Source organism: Chelonoidis abingdonii, chromosome 1 (assembly GCF_003597395.2).
Source record: "Chelonoidis abingdonii isolate Lonesome George chromosome 1, CheloAbing_2.0, whole genome shotgun sequence".
Classification (NCBI taxonomy): domain Eukaryota; kingdom Metazoa; phylum Chordata; order Testudines; family Testudinidae; genus Chelonoidis; species Chelonoidis abingdonii.
Genome location: NC_133769.1, coordinates 219293618 through 219313251, shown reverse-complemented (window position 1 = coordinate 219313251; position 19634 = coordinate 219293618). Strand labels below are relative to the sequence as shown.

Genomic DNA, 19634 nt, shown 5'->3' with positions numbered 1-19634 from the left:
ACTGGGCGTACCTCAAGTGAGCTTCCATTTTGTTAAGCTTCTAAAAATTAAATAAATTAGACATCTCTTCTTCCAAATCAACCAGATATTTCTCCCTCTTTCCAATAGGCCACAGTCTAACTATCTCCACCAAATCCAAAAATGTTCTCTAAACACAAATTCCTGCCACTATGGTGATATATTTAATGGGAAAGTCGGAAGGTGTCTAAATATGGCACTCTGTCTACAGAGCTCTGGTCATCTGCTCTGTTGAAACCTTGGGCTCTCTGGAGCTTCACCACAATCTCCTCCAGACTGTATTGTGCTAATAAAATTTGTGAATGACACAACATTGGGAGGTATTGCCAATATGGAGGAGGACCGGAATATCATACAAGGAGATCTGGATGACCTTGTAAACTGGAGTAATGGAAATGGGATGATATTTAATAGTGCAAAGTGCAACATCATTCATTTAGGGACTAACAACAAGAATTTTTTTCTGCAAGCTGGGGATTTATCAGTTGGAAGTGACGGAGGAGGTGCAAAATCTGGGTGCATTAGTTGATCACAGGATGTCTATGAGCCATAAATGTGATGCAGACATGAAAAAGGCTAACACAATCCTAGGATGCATCAGGTGAGGTATTTCTGGTAGAGATAGTGAAGTGTTAGTACCATTATGCAAGGCACTGGTGAGATCTCATCTGGAATACTGTGTGCAATTCTGGTCTTCCATGTTTAAGAAAGATGAATTCAAACTGGAACAGGTGCAGACAAGGGTGACTAGGATGATCCAAGGAAGGGAAAACCTACTTTATGAGAAGAGACTCAAAGAGCTTGGCTTGTTTAGCCTAACCAAAAGAAGGCTGAGGGGAGATAGGATTGGGCTCTATAAATACATCAAAGGGATAAACACCAGGGAGGGAGAGGATTTATTTAAGTTGAGGACCATTGTGGACACAAGAACAAATGACTATAAACTGGAAGTTTAGGCTTGAAATTAGGCAAAGATTTCTAACCATCAAAGGAGTGAAGATCTGTAACAGCCTTCCAAAAGAAGCAGTGGGGGCAAAAAAGCCTAACTGGCTTCAGGACTGAGCTTGATAAGTTTATGGAGGGGATGGCATGATGGGACTCTGTACGATGGTGTGTGGCCCATCGATGACTGCCAGTAGCAAAAATCCCCAACTGCCGGAGACGGGACACTAGCTGGGCAGGGCTCTGAATGACTACAGATAATTCTTTCCCAGGTATCTGCCTGGCGGGTCTTGCCCACATGCTCAGAGTCTAACTAATCACCATATTTGGGATCGGGAAAGAATTTTCCCCAGGGTCAGATTGCCAGAGGTTAGGGCTCTATTTCAGGAGTGAGTGAGGTTCTGTGGCCTGTAATGTGCAGGATGTCAGACTAGATGGTTCCTTCTGACCTTAAAATCTATGAGTCCCACCTTTGATTCTGAATGAACTCTACAGTAACAAGATTTGAAGTAAGCAATAATCTATAAGAAATTTTCAGATAGTTTATGTGCTGATCCCCAAATGGATTTCAACAACAGGCAGAGAGAGAGAGGGTAGTTATTCGAATTATTCTGAATCTAAAAAAGAGTTTAAGCCTAAATCTCATATTGTGCTAAACCCAGAGTTGAGGTAAACTTCTGTTTTTTGTTCAGTCCCAGTCTGGAGGTAATCCTATTTAATAGCAAATGTATTAACGCATAATGAATTGGAAGAATTAGACAGACAGACAATTCACAGTACTTACAATTCCAAAAGTTTGCGTATCACAGATAACTTCCTCCATACTCAAGATATAATATTAAACACTTTGCTAGATATTCCAGCTACCAGCAAGTGAAAAAGATGAGTTAAAATAATCTAATTCTCCTCTGCTGAGAATACGTATCTCATTTTACACTTTAACCTCATGGTAATTATTGCACTTCTTAATTACTCTGTACTCTACTTATTTTGGAATTGCCTTTGTAGCTGTGGGTATATGAAAGTTCCATTAATATCAGGCTGAACAGCTGTGAAGGCTGCTCCCTTTTCCAAAAGAGTACCTGCCCCTCTAAAATTGCCAGAAAGGAAGAGTTCCTCCTCACGCAGACTACTAAGGCGTTGTTCTTGCCAGGAGGATGGAGTCATACTCCTGCCAACAAGACTGTCATGATGCACAGCATGAGGTCAGGAGAACTGAGAGGGACACACTTAGTTACACTGATACACAGCTAGCATGCTCATTGCCAAAGTCCTAGTGGGAAGATACGTTCCTTCCGACAGACTGATATTTGGGACACCTCATCTGTCTTTAAGGGGCCGCCTCCAACAATAATGCACAATCGTTGCTGCTACTTTAAGCAACAGTGGCAAGTGCCTTCCCTCCAAACAGCATATCATCATAAATAAATGTTACTTATTAATAAAAGAATCAAGCCAGAAGTGAGTTTGGAACTCTTCCTCTCACTGTGACCTCACAACTGGAGTTACAACATCATAATACCAGCCACATGCATGCACCATTTTGGGAGGCAAAGAGGGAACAGAGAATCACAAGTTACAAGAGAGAAGTTAGAAGAGGGAATTTCAGATGGAAGTGATCATCTGTTTGACACTAGGTGTAGCTGACACTGAGGCTTTGGAACAGAGGTAGCTGTGTCATGATACCAGTTCGTGATGCTACTCGTTCTCCAACTGAAACCAAAAGTAGACAGCAAAAAAATGCAAATGAAATGGTCACTGGGGCAGTCAAGTGCCGTGCTGTTCCTCTCAGCAATGAGGCAAAATAGAAGGAGGAGATTTTTTATATTTTCTTATGTGCACTACATGGACCTGACTCTTGACTCAACCAGCTCAATGTTCACATAGCAAATAGTGCCTTTCAAGGCTTGCACAATCCAGGGAAAGTATTCTTCCAGGCCAAATAGATTATTTTAAATACCAATTAAAAGAAAAGAAAAAAGAAAAATCTGCTATAGATTTTTTGTACATGACCAACCATGGAAAAGGTCAGGATAAGGACTCTGTCCCAAGTAGGGTGAAGTTTCATGAGGTTCTGCTTCATAGACTTTCCTCTGCATTGTTCATTGTGCTTAGAAACAAGACCATTAAAATCTGTCTATCCTTTAAATCTATGATAACTTGGCAGGCCAGGGCCAATGCTTGAGACACTGTGCCTACACACTGCTGCCGGGGGGGTGACTGTACAACCACCTAGCCTCATTCACATTTGGTTATCATGGCAACTTAGCATTTTATTCACTTGTGAAGTTAAGTTCTCTGCTGTTTATCATAACAATTAAAGAAACTCTGCAACTTCAAATAGCCCCCCATTCAATTTTACACTCCACTCTCTGGTTAATAGTCCCGTACCTAATTTTTAACTTGTTTAAGGTCAGTCCTATTGCAACTGCACTGTGTAGGCCCAAAATTTTGGAAGAGCTATGGATCCACAAGGCAGTGGCAGATGTGGATACACAGCACTTCTAATAATCAAGCCCTGCCACTTTTGTCTGTAAACCTTTCTCTAACAATTTCCTCTAGGATACTGCATCCTTGTTTGTACTGTTGAAAACCATAGTTAAGAAAACCCTTTTACTGTCATTATTGTTTTCCAATATTTAATTTACTGTGTGCAACCACCACATAATAAAGTAACTAATGCACATTAAACTGAGATACTGGAACAAATATTAAGTTGCAAGCTGTTTATATTTTACTTGTATGAAAACGGTAGTAAAGTAGAAACATAACATTCAACCCACTTAGGTCCAGAATCTGCCCTCATTTTGATTACTACTATCATATTTGACAAATAATTCCATTTAATCAATGGGACTATTCACACATTAAAATGAATCAGCATAGCAGAATCTGCCCCTAGTTCCTAGTAGAATTGTTTGTAGATTTTATTGCAGTGCTAGTAAATATTTAATGTAATGAAGATGACAATTTCTGGTTTTAGTTTGTCGAGTTGCACTCAAAAGCACATACCACTGCAATTTTTCTTCAGTGTGTATTTCTCCTGTTTTACAATAAACCTTTCCTCTTTTGCTAGGAAAAAAAATCTAAAAGCTCACAACATATCAGTCAAGTCTGGAAATTAACAGGAAATTTTACAAATTCAATTATCAAAGAATGTGATGGGGCTCCTGCCCCACATGAACATAAGAACAGCCACACTCGATCAGACCAAAGGTCCATCCAGCCCAGTATCCTGTCTACTGACAGTAACCAATGCCAGGTGCCCCAGAGGGACTGAACCTAATAGGTAATGATCAAGTGACCTCTCTCCTGCTATCCATCTCCACCCTCTGACAAATAGAGGCTAGGGACACCATTCCTTACCCATCCTGGCTAATAGCCATTAATGCACTTAACCTCCATGAATTTATCTAGTTCTCTTTTAAAACCTGTTATAGTCCTAGCCTTCACAACCTCCTCAGGCAAGGAGTTCCAAGGGTTGACTGTGTTCTGTGTGAAGAACTCCCTTTATTTGTTTTAAACCTGCTGCCCATTAATTTCATTTGTTAGCCCCTAGTTCTTATATTATGGGAACAAGTAAATAACTTTTCCTTATTCACTTTCTCCACGCCACTGATAATTTTATATACCTCTATCATATCCTCCTCTTAGTCTCCTCTTTTCCAAGCTGAAGAGGCCTAGCCTCTTTAATCTTTCCTCATATGGGACCCTCTCCAAACCCCTAATCATTTTAGTTGCCCTTTTCTGAACCTTTTCTAGTGCTAGAATATCTTTTTTGAGGTGAGGAGACCACATCTGTACACAGTATTCGAGATGTGGGCGTACCATGGATTTATATAAGGGCAATAATATATTCTCAGTCTTATTCTCTATCCTCTTTTTAATGATTCCTAACATCCTGTTTGCTTTTTTGACCGCCTCTGCGCACTGCGTGGACATCTTCAGAGAACTATCCACGATGACGTCAAGATCTTTTTCCTGACTCGTTGTAGCTAAATTAGCCCCCATCATATTGTATGTATAGTTGGGGTTATTTTTTCCAATGTGCATTACTTTACATTTATCCACATTAAATTTCATTTGCCATTTTGTTGCCCAATCACTTAGTTTTGTGAGATCTTTTTGAAGTTCTTCACAATCTGCTTTGGTCTTAACTATCTTGAGCAGTTTAGTATCATCTGCAAATTTTGCCACCTCACTGTTTACCCCTTTCTGCAGATCATTTTGAATAAGTTGAAGAGGATTGGTCCTAGGACTGACCCTTGGTGAACACCACTAGTTACCCCTCTCCATTCTGAAAATTTATGATTTATTCCTACCCTTTGTTCCCTGTCTTTTAACCAATTCTCAATCCATGAAAGAATCTTCCCTTTTATCCCACGACAACTTAATTTACATAAGAGCCTTTGGTGAGGGACCTTGTCAAAGGCTTTCTGGAAATCTAACTACATTAAGTCCACTGGATCCCCCTGGTCCACATGTTTGTTGACCCCTTCAAAGAACTCTAATAGATTAGTAAGATTTCCCTTTACAGAAACCATGTTGATTTTTGCCCAACAATTTTTGTTGTTCTATGTGTCTGACAATTTTATTCTTTACTATTGTTTCAACTAATTTGCCTGGTACTGATGTTAGACTTACCGATCTGTATATGCCAGGATCACCTCTAGAGCCTTTTAAAAACATTAGTGTTACATTAGCCATCTTCCAGTCATTGGGTACAGAAGCTGATTTAAAGGACAGGTTACAAACCATAGTTAATAGTTCCGCAATTTCACATTTGAGTTCTTTCAGAACTCTTGGGCGAATGCCATCTGGTCCTGGTGACTTGTTACTATTAAGTTTATCAATTAATTCCAAATCTCCTCTAGTGACACATCAATCTGTGACAATTCCTCAGATTTGTCACCTACAAAAGCCAGCTCAGGTTTGAGAATCTCCCTAACATCCTCAGCCATGAAGACTTATTCAAATAATTCATTTAGTTTCTCTACAATGACTTTATGGTCTTTAAGTGCTCCTTTTGTATCTCAGTTGTCCAGGGGCCCCACTGGTTGTTAGCAGGCTTCCTGCTTCTGATGTACTTAAAAACAGTTTATTACCTTTTGAGTTTTTGGCTAGCTGTTCATCAAATTCCTTTTTGGCTTTTCTTATTACATTTTTACACTTAATTTAACAGTGTTTATGCTCCTTTCAATTTACCTCACTAGAATTTGATTTCCACTTTTTAAAAGATGCCTTTTTATCTTTCACTGCTTCTTTTTCATGACTGTTAAGCCACAGTGGCTCTTTTTTAGTTCTTTTACTGTGTTTTTTAATTTGGAGTATACATTTAAGTTGGGCCTCTATTATGGTGTCTTTGAAAAGTGTTCATGCAACATGCAGGGATTTCACTCTAGTCACTGTACCTTTTAATTTCTGTTTAACTAACTTCATTTTTGCATAGTTCCCCTTTCTGAAATTAAATGCCACAGTGTTGGGCTGTTGAGGTGTTCTTCTCACCACAGGTATGTTAAATGTTGTTATATTATGGTCACTATTTCCAAGCTGTCCTGTTATAGTTATCTCTTGGGCCAGATCCTGTGGTCACCTCAGGACTAAATTAAGAATTGTCTCTCCCTTTGGGGCTCTAAGGGGTTAATAGAGCCCTAGGGAAGCAGCCAATCAGAGAAGGGCTGAAGGGAGCAGCAATCAGGGCCAAGCAGGTCCATATAAAAAGGAAGCTGCAGAGCAGGGGAGGGTAGTTGTCTGCTGGGAGCCCAGGGAGGAAGGACTGTCTGTCTGGAGGGCTGAGGGAACTGACAGCACCCTGGACAGAGCAGTGCTGCTAGCAGGGACTGGGAGAGTGAGAACGTGCGATCCTGGCTGGCTGCTGGGGTTTGCAGGCTGAGGCCCTGAAGCAAGAGAATGAAGATGCTGGGACCATGAGGAAGTTGCCAGACAATTTGCTGCAATAGCCACTAAAGGAAGCATACTTCAGGTCCTCCGGAAGGGGGGAGCACAGTGTGAGGCATGGCTGGAGGGCTGTGTCACTGAAGAGGATGCTGTTGTCCTTGGAGAGACGGGGGTCCTAGAGCAGGAGTGACAGTTGCGAGGCACTACCCGAAATGGGCACACTACCATGCAGAGCTAATTCCCAAGACAACCAGCAGGAGGTGCCAGAGTGATGAGTGAACTCTATTACAAAGTAAAACATGTTTTTTAAAAAATAAAAAAAAATCTGAAATTTGGTTAAACCATTACATTTGAATTTTTAAATACCATAAATCTCTTCCAAAATATAATTAGACGTCTGTACACTCTGCTACAATATAAAACATTGCAAAAGCCATAAAATCAGATATGAATGATTTTCAAAATGGCTAAGAGAATTTTGAGTATATTCAAAGCTCCTGCTCTCTGAAATAATTTTAAATGAACTATAGTCTCTTCAAAACTTGAATATAATCAGAAAGCAAGATTAGAACCTTAGTTTCTGTGCACAGCAAACTGTTAACACATAGTACAATATTGTGAGCATTATAGTTTGCTACATTTCCTTTCATGGTAGTAAGGTTATGTTTTTGTTTCTATCCCTTTCCAATTAATAGCATCACAATTTCTTATTATTTTTGAATATTGGGGCTAACAGTTTGCCAGCTCAGCCTGGAGCAATAGGGCAATTCACTTATGTCTGAATAGCAAAGAAATGTTCAAGCCAATTCACTTGTTAGCAGAGATCAATAGGAGATGTTGATTGCATTGTTTTCACCTATCTGTATTCCGTTGTCTTCTATCACATTACATGTAGTTACATTATGTATACCCTGTAATAAGATAATCCTAGATCAAAGGTGTATTTACTGGATATTTAAACTTCATGAAAACGAATGAAAGATTCTTTGGATTCCTGTAACAAAATGCATTATGTATGCATCTGTAATTGGCCTGCCCATCAAACAGAATTGAAGCCTTGGAACTATAAATGAAGCACCATGCTAACTTCAAAGCATGGGTCATGGTGTTCAACAATGGGAAATCCATAGTCTGCATTTAGTCAACAGAGAAAAAGCCCATGCTGTTATGGAGATACTTGCCAGATTGCTTTCTGGGGAAAATCACTATAAGAGTGGATCCAGGGAGTATCTCTGTACTGTTTTGGATTTTAACAGGATGGAACACTGAACAAATGGCCCAAGACCCCATCACTACATCTCTGCTATCATATTGGCCTTACAAATTTTGACTCACCTGTTAATGTACTTTACCTGCTTTAACCTCTCAATAACTGATTCCTTTTTCTTAGCTAATAAACCTTTAGTTAGTTTACTAGAGAAATTGGCTGTCAGCGACGTCTTTGGTGTGAGATCCAGAGTCGTCATTAACCAGATTGACCCTTTGAGGTTCAGAGTAACCGAAAGTGAGATGATTTTTTTTTTTAATAACCTTTAATCACAAAGTCCAGCTTTGGGTGGTAAAGGGGGGCTGGAGAGCCTAAGGGGACTGTGTGTGGCTCCAAGACTAATACAGGAATTCAAGAGTGCACATTTGTTACCAGCTTGGTGAAATCTTGGTGAATATACCGTCAGTTTGGGGTGCCTGTACTGTTTTCTAACAGGCTGAGCTGAGGCTGGCTCTCTCAGACAGAGTGACAAAAATATAAAGCAAAATTAACTTACCATTCCATTCAAAAAGTGCTTTGCTAACAGAATTCTTGTGTATTTACCCCATCCCTAAGATTATCATCTATTTCAACCCCCATGTCATTACCATTCACCATCTGTTCCACCAAGGCCTCCGCTGATCTGCTGGTGTCTTGCAGTTTCCTGTACTTCTCAGACTTTTCTCGCTCGATGGCCTGTAGCATGACAGGAAAGGTGAGAATTTAGACAGAGATTTTGAAGACACCAAATAACTAATCTGTACATCCTCTACTGCCATGAAGTCTTTTTACCCTGTCAAATCACCCTGCTAACCTCCTGACTTGGCAACAGAACAAACCTCACAAAGTTGGATATGCTTCTGGCCACATAACTTTAGGAAAGAAAGGTCAAATAATAAATTTCCATGTGCAGGCATGACAAGATTATTTGATAAATGATACATATAGGTCCTTTATAGACAAATAGCACAATTTCCCCAGGTGCCCAGAAGGACAGACAAGTTCTACCAGAATTCAGTGGGAAATAATTGTCCTACTGAAGCACAAAAGATCCTTGAGTTATATACCCAGACATCAAAATGCCTCACACAGGTGAGTGCAGCACCAGTGAGAACACAGTAACTCAAGCTGGACTTTGCAGCATGGTTGGTACCACCCAGGAGCTGATCTCTCACTCTGAACATGCCATGAAGACATACTAAGTGGCCTGATTATAAAAGGTGTTGAGAGCCCTCACAACTTGTAATGAAGCCAAATAAATTAGGCCATTGCTTTAGATACCTAAGTATAGATTTAGATGACTAACATTACACTCCTTACTTACATAGATAGGTATATATAAACACACTTTTTTAAAGCGATACTGGACTTGAAATAGCTTTTAAAAATGCATTTATTTTAACAAAGATGATTAAAGTGCATTAAATATTAATACCAATACTTTTCTGTTGAGAAGACACTTAATTTGTACATCACAACTATCAGTGCGTAAATTAACAGCAGCAATGCTCTAAATACCTCAAATTAATTCAAAATTGGTTCTCACTTCTTCAAAATTATCATGCTAACAGAATCATACACAGTAAAAATAGACTTTCTGAATACAATGTTTCTCACTGTACCTGAAAATTTGGGGATTTTGCATATTTTTGTATCAAAATGAATGGCTTGAAAAAAATAAAGGAAATAAAATTGGAAAGTACAGATGTGTATTTTTTAAATGAATTTAAGCCCTGATTCTACAATGGGATCTATAAAGACAGAATCCTGACCATGCGGATGTCCTCAGTGATGCCAATGTAGCAGACAAAGCCTAACTGTGCACATCTTATACCAGGCCTGGGGCTTCAGAGAGCCACCTTCAGCAGCCTCACACAGTCCTATTCACACATATCCAAGGCCTACCATTATCTCATTGTATGTTTTATCATGAATTATATATACCCATAGCTGCAATCTATTCTTATAATACCTTTCATCACATATTTTAATAATTTTATATGTCAACTGTAACAATATGTCACATTTTATAGAAAATATTTACATCAATTTAATTTTGTGCAAATAACACATCTGAAATAATGAAGATGAGGATTGATGTTTAGTGAGGAATTAAGTTTGGGGACACTTTAGTAAGCATATGTTTTATTATACATTTATAGACACACACATAAAAACAGAGGTTATGAAATAATGCATGATAGTGTGATGTGGTATCTAGATTTTATCAGAATGAATTTAAGGTGACTGCATTACTCACTTATGGCTTGCATGGGTCATTCCTAACAAGTAAAAATAAAATCTTTATGCCACATCATCATGCATTTTATATATATGTCACATATATTACAGAAAAACTATTGTAGAAATGCACTTTAGAGAGCTTTAAAAATGGACATGGGATTGTTTTGTTTGTTTGTTTCACTCCACCTGTAAAGCCAGGTGATGTAGTTACCCTTAGAGTAACTGTAGAGAGGCCAGAAGGAACCATAAAAACTACTCTAATGAATCTCTATATAGATTATTTATATAGATTTTTATGTATTTATATATAGAATACTGATTTTTCTAAGCATAAAAATGACAAGGCATTTAAGTTTGTGACCCTGAACCTTCCAAGGTCAGACACAAATACTGTGAGCGCCAGTGGAAAGTTCAGAAACTCCCCTTCCATATGGTAAAAAGTTTCTATTTCCAGAAGATAACAGACTTTTCATAGTTCTGACATTTTTACATCTATAGAAAACATGTCACTAGCTCAAGACAAATTTCACCTTTTGAGGTCCTTAGTCGAGGTTGTATTTTAGGGGCAGAAAGGGGAAATATTTACTGCTGCTCATCAATGCTGATTAGTATTGTCCCACTGTTACCCTGTGCGCCCACCAGCTCCCTGCTATATCCACCAGTTGTCTGTCTTATTCTTTGATTGTAAACTCCTAGGACTGTCTTTTCATTAGATATATGTACAGTACTTAGCACAATTGGATGGGGGATTCCTAGGTGCTAATGCAAGCCAAATAATAATGATTGCCATCATCTTGGCAGGCTGATTTTTTTTAAAAGTGACTTTTTTAAAGCTGACTTGAGGTGTGTGCGCATGTTGGAATAAGTCCCATAAGTTATGGATTAAGGGGCAGAGTATAGATGAAATAGTCAAAGTTGCATGATGAACCACCCCATGAATTAATTTCTCACATGGACAGAATTGCCACGTGAGTGGGGTGTGTGTCACCTCCCTTCCCCTCCCCAGTCCATGTGCATGTATATCCATACAACAAGATGATAAATATAATGTTAAGATTGTATTCAAAAGTCTGGAAATGCCAAAGTAAAGGAGGCCTACACAACATGAATTCTGCTCCCTTGTGCGTATGCATTTTGAGATACTTTGAGATTATTTTTAAGTACATGATCACATTTTTCCGCAGGTCCCATCATCATTAATTCTGCAGGCTCAACAGTGCACAGTGAATGAAATAACTTTTAAAAATGTATGGTTAGCCTCATAAGTTATTTCCCTGTGCCTCATAAATGGTGCATCACCCATTCTTGCACTGAATGAGGCAGGGGGTCCTGGCAACACCCCTCTCATTTACCTCTTCAACTCTTCTTCATTATTACATATTTCTCATCTTCTGTAGTGAATGAGGTAGTACTCTTCTGGACCAAAGGCTCATTCACTACAGAAGTGGTTTGAGGTTAAGATTGTGCAGAAAACCTTAATTTTGGCATTTCGAAACCTTTGAGTGCTACATATCAGAACTTTAACAACTGCAGTAGTCAAACATTTTCTGAAGAAAAGTTTTTTCATTGGAAAATAGGGCTTTTATTTATTTTTTTAAATCAATATTTTTCACACAAATATTGTCAATCAATTTTTCATGTTTCAATATTTTTCTGGAAAAATAAAACATTTTGGAAACAAAACATTTGTGGAAAAATATCCTTAATTTTTAAGAATTTTTCTATTTTTAAATGCAAATTTTCCCTCACTTTCTGACTGCACTTCAATTAGCAAAAACTGTGAAAAAAAGTCAATGTGTGGAAAAACCTACTTTCCCATGCATTATTATTGTTTTCCAACTTCTGCCAGTTGGCAGTCAGTAACACAATATTGAAAGTGTGACTGAGAGAAACAGTAACACTTGCACATTTAAGTAGTCTGTTAAAATTGAAATGTGAACATGTTACTTCTAAAACTGAAATGTGTTTTTCCTTACCTTCCCACTTTTCATTCCGGTTTCCCAGCTGGTGCCACTGGAAAAAGTTGGGAAACAGTAACCAAGTATTTGAAAGTGAGCAAAAAACCCACTTGACTCACACTTTTGAAATTTCCTACAGGAAAAACTGGAGTTTCCAATGGAAAATTTCAAATGCAAGAAAAATTCTCATTTTCCAGTCAATTTTACTTGACAGTCCTCTTTATGTGTGGTTATTTTTGTAAGTACTTTGTTAGCTTCAAAAAAAAAAAAAAAAAAAAAAAAAAACGATAATAGGAAAAAAAACATGTGCATCTATTTTCTAGTCATCAGTAGAACACTTCACTCGTACGCAACATGCTATACTACCCATACAGTGAGACAACAGTTCATGCCCCTTCATGATAATCTGATAAAAGCAGACTATCACACTACAGGATCTTATTCATATATAATAGTTTCATCTTATCAGCAACCAACATTTAAAATGTTTTATTCTTAAATCTACAGTGGTATGTCAGGCACTGTTCATAAAAACACTTTAAAAATTAAAACTCCTCAATTTGGTGAATAGCATTGCAGGGTGTCATTCCCTACTCTCCACCTTGCAGGCCCAGTCCTGAAAAACTAGGAGGGTACTATTGAATCATGCGATTTTATTTGGTAACAAATTATTCAAGATCATTACATGCAGCATTACCATGTCTACAGTGGAAACATTAAACAAATTTTAAATCGCTGCTGTTTGATTCCCAGTTTTGATACACCAGCCGCAAGCTGCACAGTGAGAGTTTCTGTTCAAAATCTTAGGGCTTGTCTATACAGTTAGTCATTGCATGGCAAACCAAGGCGTGAACGTACAGTGTTGCATACAAAGCTGTAAGGACAGGTCCTAAGCTATAACCTGCAGAGTTCAACTTCTTTAAAAAAGGTTTTGATCCAAACACAATATGTCTGTCAAGTAGCTCTAAAAGGCAGCTATAAAAGGAAAAAAAAGAAAATTTAAGAGCTTGAGATTGCTAAGGGGCCAAATTTAAGTGGTTTGATCATTGTACTTTGTGAACTCTCCCATATTTCCAAAATTTGGGTTTCTGGTAAGTTTAAATTCAACTTTGAATTTTCAGGCTTCTAAATATTATTTTCTTCACTAAGTACATCATTGTAAAGATGTTTATTGTTAAATTATTGATATACATTCTCAACCTTGGATGACTTGTTAAAGTTTTCTGTCTAGTTAATTTTCATTATTTTCTCCACCTAAGCCCTTTACATTCAGATTCACAATAACAAAGGAACCTGTCATTACAGCTGAACAAGGAACACTTTAAAGCATTGCTAAAATTGTTTTCTGTAATGTACATATCACATACAGAATTCATGAAGGTGTGGAATGGGGTTAAAGGTTTTATTGGCATTCATTTTAGATTACGTGCATTACTTATATGGTCATCCCATAATGAAACCTTCATACCACATAACCATGTATTCCTGATAAAGCACCGTATAAGACCAAACCGTGGACTTTGGATAAGATCCATAATCTCTCTCTGTTCCTGTGTGCAAATAAACCCAGTGTGTGTGTGTACACATATGCACGTGTGTATGCATGCCTATATATATTTACAGGTGTAGGGGTGTGTGTGTGTGCATAAGTAACAGTATAATACATGTATACAGACAGCCTCATTGAATCATCATTTCTATAATCTTTATCGTTTTTGTCTTAACATTTGTAATTAAATAGTTCTAGTCAATAGCTGACTTTTGATTCTGGAGATGCAGATTTCAGCAGGCAGCCCATACCCCATCATCTTATTTTTCCTTGTTCTGACCCTTATTTCCACAGAAATAAAAGTGAGAACTGGCAGCCAGCAGTTATGAAAGCTCTTGTTAATTTAAGGTGCTGGCTGCCACTTCCCACCTCTGCTTCCATTTTCAAGGAGAGAGAGGTTGTGTCTGAAAAATATCAAGTACAGGCAAGTTTTCAAATCTGGCTGTTTAAAAAATTGCCCTTACTTTACTTCTGCCCGCAGCTGAGCAGTGTCCAGTACAGATTTTGGCCACTAGCTGTCACCAATGATCTTTAAAAGTTTTCCCTCTTGTCAAGGCTGATTCCCCACTCTGTCACTTTGAGTGCAGATGGTGGGGCCCCACAAGGATTCCAAAAATGAATATTTGCCATTCCAAGCTTGTATTAAACTCCCAAGGTTATAGCTTCTCTCCGACCTTGGCTTGGTAAATGCTGCCACCACCTAAATGCAAAAAAACAACCACCTTTGGACCCAGGAACGAGCCCTTGGGAATTCCTCCCTTTGGGGCACCCTCAAGCCCTTTCACACACTCCCTCCAGGGAAAAGCTGAGAAAGAAAAAGGAAATTAGCTGTTTCCCCCAGCTAATCAAGCAACATATGCATAAACCTCTCAGGAGACCAAAAATCCAATCCTGTTCTTAAAAAAGATAAATTTTATTAAAAACAAAAAGTATGAAAATACATCGGGAACTTAGGCTTTTGCTAGATTTTAAAAGAACAATTCCAAAAATTAAGCACCCAAAATAGCTTTCTTGGGGGTTAACCTTAAAGGTTACAAGCAAACAAAACCATCTGGGGTTAGCAGAAAGGAGATCCACAAACCAAAATAAAGAAATAACCTGGTAGCATCTAACTAAACATTCCCTATTCAAACTATTCCTTCTGGGTATGGAAACTACTTTTCAAACCTTACATGGCATTTCTGCTTATAGCATTGCTACTCCATGTTCCTGCAGCCCAGAGAACAACAGACAAAGGGAAAATTTCTTTCCCCATTTAAAAAAGTTCTAGCCTTCCCATTGGCTCTTTTGGTAGGTACCCACTCTTTTTTCTTTACCTGGGGGACTTTTTAACCCTTAACAGGTAAAGCAAGTAAAGAACAGCTTCCAAGAGGGATTTTACAGCTAACTGGCTGGCTGAGTGTCCATCAAAGGGAGCTATCTTCCTCTTTATTTATCACACTGCACCTGCAACCTGTAGACCCTCAAATGAGGAGTTACTCAAGGCAAAATGTAATCTTTTAAAAATAAAGATGTTGCTCCAAACCTAACTCAGCTGTGGTCTTTTTATAAAGATTTTCAGTGTTAACCTGAGACAATAATGTTTGTTATTTCTCCCATTTCTTTTTAGAAGAGGAAGTCCTTTATTTTTTTTCCTAACCTGCATCCCAATCTTTGATCTCAGAAACAGATTTCATGCACTGTTTTCCAGCACAGGTAATTGGAAACAAGCTTTTCAGTCATGCTACTACTCACTTTCTAAGGTTGTCTATGGAAACTCTGAAAGATCCTGTTATCTCCAATCCCTTGAATCCAACTTCCAATATTACAGTATGTGGGGGGACCAACATGGAGGGGAGGACCATGCAGGAATCCAATCCAGCAGAGTTTCATGTAATCATATATATCTTTTGGCAAAGATATCTGAAAATATGGTGCTCCTAATGGCCTCTCACCCCCAAACTCTGCCTCTCCATCAACAAAAGAGGAGTAAGTATAGGAGATCAACTAGAGTATGAGGCAAGAGCTGCTGGGAACCACAGTTGGGAGCAATTAGGTCTGTGGTTCACCTACCTCCATCTCTCACTTGCAGGGACAAGTGAGAGGAAGGAAAGGAGGAGGGCAGTGAACGAACCATGCCTCCTGACTCCCTTAAGGATATTATAAAGTATTATAAAACTGACATTAGGAAGGGGAACATCTTATTGGCTAAGGCCATCTGATTGTGCAAGTGTTCAGAATAATTACAAAGGTCCGGGCAAGAGCTAATTTGCCAACTTTGAGGTGGTTATGCTTCTAAAAATGGAAACAAAGGGAACCTTCAATTATTTTAAAAAACCCAAAACAATAGTATAATGGGTGGAGCACTCAGAAAATTAAGCGTCTATCTCTTTATGAATTAAATTGTCCCCGTCACTCTAATATCTGAATGCCTGCATCCATCAGACCTTCTGCATGTACCATGCTAGTTTTATTTCTAATATGTGCACATTTCACAGAGCAGATAGAAAATGATCAGAGTAAAATCATTTACCATATAATTATTAACCTTACTTCAGAAAAATGCATTTCCAAGTACACAAAAATGAGCGGGTGGCATCAGAAAGCTGCTTTCAGTATACCGCAGACACTCACTGCTTTCTTCCAGTATTGCTAAGGAGACTATCGATTAAACACAAACCACTGCAAGGTAAGTGAGATAACAAGGAACTTTTGAATATATACTTCTGGAGGGCTAAAATTCAATGTTCCTTCACCTTATCAGAGCTGATTTAAGATGGAGAGACAGACAGGAAGACAAACATATAGCAGAAATTATTTAGTGTTGGTAATCCTGCTCCATTTGGAGTACATGGAGTAAGAATTTTTATTTGTTAATTTTTAAACAAACACATTTGTAAAAAATCATGGGCTTTGAGTGTAATAGCTAGCTAGACATGGATTTCTCCTTCTCATACTCAGAATAAAGCAGTTAATTTTTCAAGTATTTTCAAAAATCAAATTATTTCCACGTATTCAAATATTTTAGTGTTTAACAGACTAAATTCAGAATGTGTGAGAAACGCACTCAGTGCTATGGCTTACACACTGCAAAATCATCAATGAGGACATAGAAGATTAAAGAATCATTTTTCAAGTGTTCCATGCTACCATGGCCAGGCTTGTTTAAATTCAACTGAGCATTATGATTGTTAATATTTGGGATCTTTACTAGAATGAAATACTGATTCTTCCTTAACATATAGTATAATATGACTGCTTTTTAATATGTGATACTAACATAAAAATACTAAAATGAAAAGAGTAGTAGTATGGTTGTATACATAGCACGCTATATATAAAGCTTGAATCATTTAGGCTTGTACAAATCTGCTGTACAAGTAAAAAGTGCGTGGACTTGGATGTATGGAACACCACCACCTAAGGCACAACATATATCAAGGTGCCAGCTAAAATCTGGCACACACAAAATTAATGAGCATATTTGAAAGTTTGGCTGTGTATGGACAATCAATGTTTGCCAATCTACAGTTCACCTTTTTTAGATTTGGACTTTGAAAGTACTTTGAAAAATTAATACACATTAACAAACAAATATGAGAGTATATTTTCCTACATTGACTCTTTCTCTGAGGTCTGACAGGTTGCCTTCTTTTCTACATATTGCAAACTCGGGGCTCTGAAGTACAGCTTCTGAGCGGGTCATCCAACTGTGTAGCTCTGTTGTATCGACGTCAAACCTGAGATATAGAGAAATAAAACATTTTTTTTCCTTTATACATAAGACTTGAAATTAACAATCACATCAAAAATATTATACCAGGTGTTTCAACCGGAATTATGAATTAAATATAAAAAAAAAGTGGTGACTGCCATCAGAAACAGAAGCTCTAGATATGTGGTAACTCCTGGAATGGAACCTAACTGTCAAGTGCAAAACTTAGAAGCCCTTCTGTAAACCTACAAATGCTTCCTAGTTTTTTATACTAATCTGTCTACAGAACAGACAACTCCACTTTCACATCCAGGTTTCCAGACTTATGAGCTGACTTCTTTTGTAAAATATGCAAAGAATGAATTTCACAGCTAAGACAAGCTACCGTCTCAGTTAGGGAGGAAGGCTTCTCTCTGGGTTAACAAATGCACTTATAGCCTTCATATCACAAAGGTTCTGATTCTACCCTCTACTGAGCTGATATGAAGGATATAGGTTGGAGGAGGGAGGCAGTCTTTCCCAATTGATTTATGTTAGCTCTAGTTACCAGTCACCTGACCTTTAAAAAAAATTAAAAATTTAGTACCATGTGGAATTATTTTGTGCACCTCCCACACTTTTCAGTACTTTATTTTATAGCTGTTTTTTAAAATGGATTTTATTTCTTCACTATCCCTTGCAACACTGATTCACCTATTGTCATTCAGAATGAGAGGAGTTCAAAATGAAGGTACATTTAGGACCAGGTTTATTACGTGCAGGGACCTAATTTGCTGAGAAGCATCGAGGAGTCATGAAGCTGCAAGTTGATTTAGTCTCTACACCAAATGGTTAAAGATTTGCCTCCCTGTCCAGTCCTCTTGCCAGCACAGGTGAAGAAAGAATGCAAAGAGTCTATGTAGATTTAAACACACTGGGACTGAAGAAGCTGCTCTATAGAGCACAAAATCAAATTACTTCAGACAATTTCTCTAAAGAATTCCCTGACTTTAAAATGGGCTTTTGCCTGGCATATATTTAAAAATCTGATAATTTATTGTCTTTGAAATTCGTTTCCTTAAAGTAGTGTGCATGCTTTGGTTTTCCAGCTGCAGAATGTGTGTCTGTCATCCTGTATGTCACCACCCTTAACCAAAGTGCTGTCTTTTACTCTACCTTCTCTCTGTAGCCTAACACAGCCTGGCTGTATTAAAATCTTGCTGCTTCTTACTCCACAGTATGTCAAAAATCTGACCTTTATATTCTGTCTGTACCATTTGAAATCTCATACAGGCTTTTATCATCCCTCATCTTCATTACTGAAACTCCTTTTTCTAAGCATCCTTACCTCTTCCTTTTACCTTACTGCTTATCAGCTCCATTCAAAACTCTGCTACTGAGGCCACCCTCATGGTCTTTTGCTCTAACAGTCTCTCCACTGAATCGAATACAAACTTTACCTTTAAGGCAGTTCACAACTTAGTTCCTTTCTACTTACCTACTTCTGTATCTTATGACTCTCAGACACCACTTCCATTTCACCAACTCTGTCAGCCTTGATCCTGTTTACCTACTCTCCTACAAGCATCTTCACACTTTCTTCTCTGCTGGTTCTTATACATAGCATACTTTTCTGAGCTAGTCAGTAAAATCATTACCCTTTCTTCCAAGTCTTTCCTCAAGACCCACATCTATTGTGATGCCTACAAGAAACTGCCAATTGATAACTACATAGATGACCGCCAGTGACCTTGGATACCTATCATTGTTTACTTACATTTCAAAAGTAAAAAAAGTAATTGAATGACTTAAAACTATCTGTGCACATAGATACATGAATTATAGCCTCTCCTCCATGCCTATTCCTTCCAAGTATCTGTTACACCCAGTTTGTCATGTCTTAATCTAGATTTTAACCTCTTCAGAAAAGAGACTGCCTTTACTGTATACTTAAGCACTGAGGAGCCCTGATCCTGATTTGTGCTCCAGGATGTTATCATAATAAAAATAAGTAATAACAATTAAGAAAATACAGTCAGACAGCTATCTATCCAGACATTTTGAAAGCATCGTCACTGGAGATTCTGAGCCCATAAAGCTAAAGTA

The 19634-nt window shown here is 38.1% G+C and overlaps 1 protein-coding gene across 8 annotated transcripts in view; it reads right to left on the bottom strand.

The window, feature by feature from the left end:
- Nucleotides 1–19634, bottom strand: part of LOC116825693 (dystrophin) — a 1328444-nt gene that overhangs the window by 1282547 nt on the left and 26263 nt on the right. For all 8 annotated transcript variants that reach the window (XM_075059803.1, XM_075059815.1, XM_075059808.1 and 5 more), the window contains exons 3-4: nt 17451–17574; nt 8713–8800 (exon numbers count right to left, since the gene is read on the bottom strand). In XM_075059803.1, coding sequence (XP_074915904.1) covers nt 8713–8800; nt 17451–17574 — 212 coding nt within the window. The remainder of the gene's footprint in view (nt 1–8712; nt 8801–17450; nt 17575–19634) is intronic.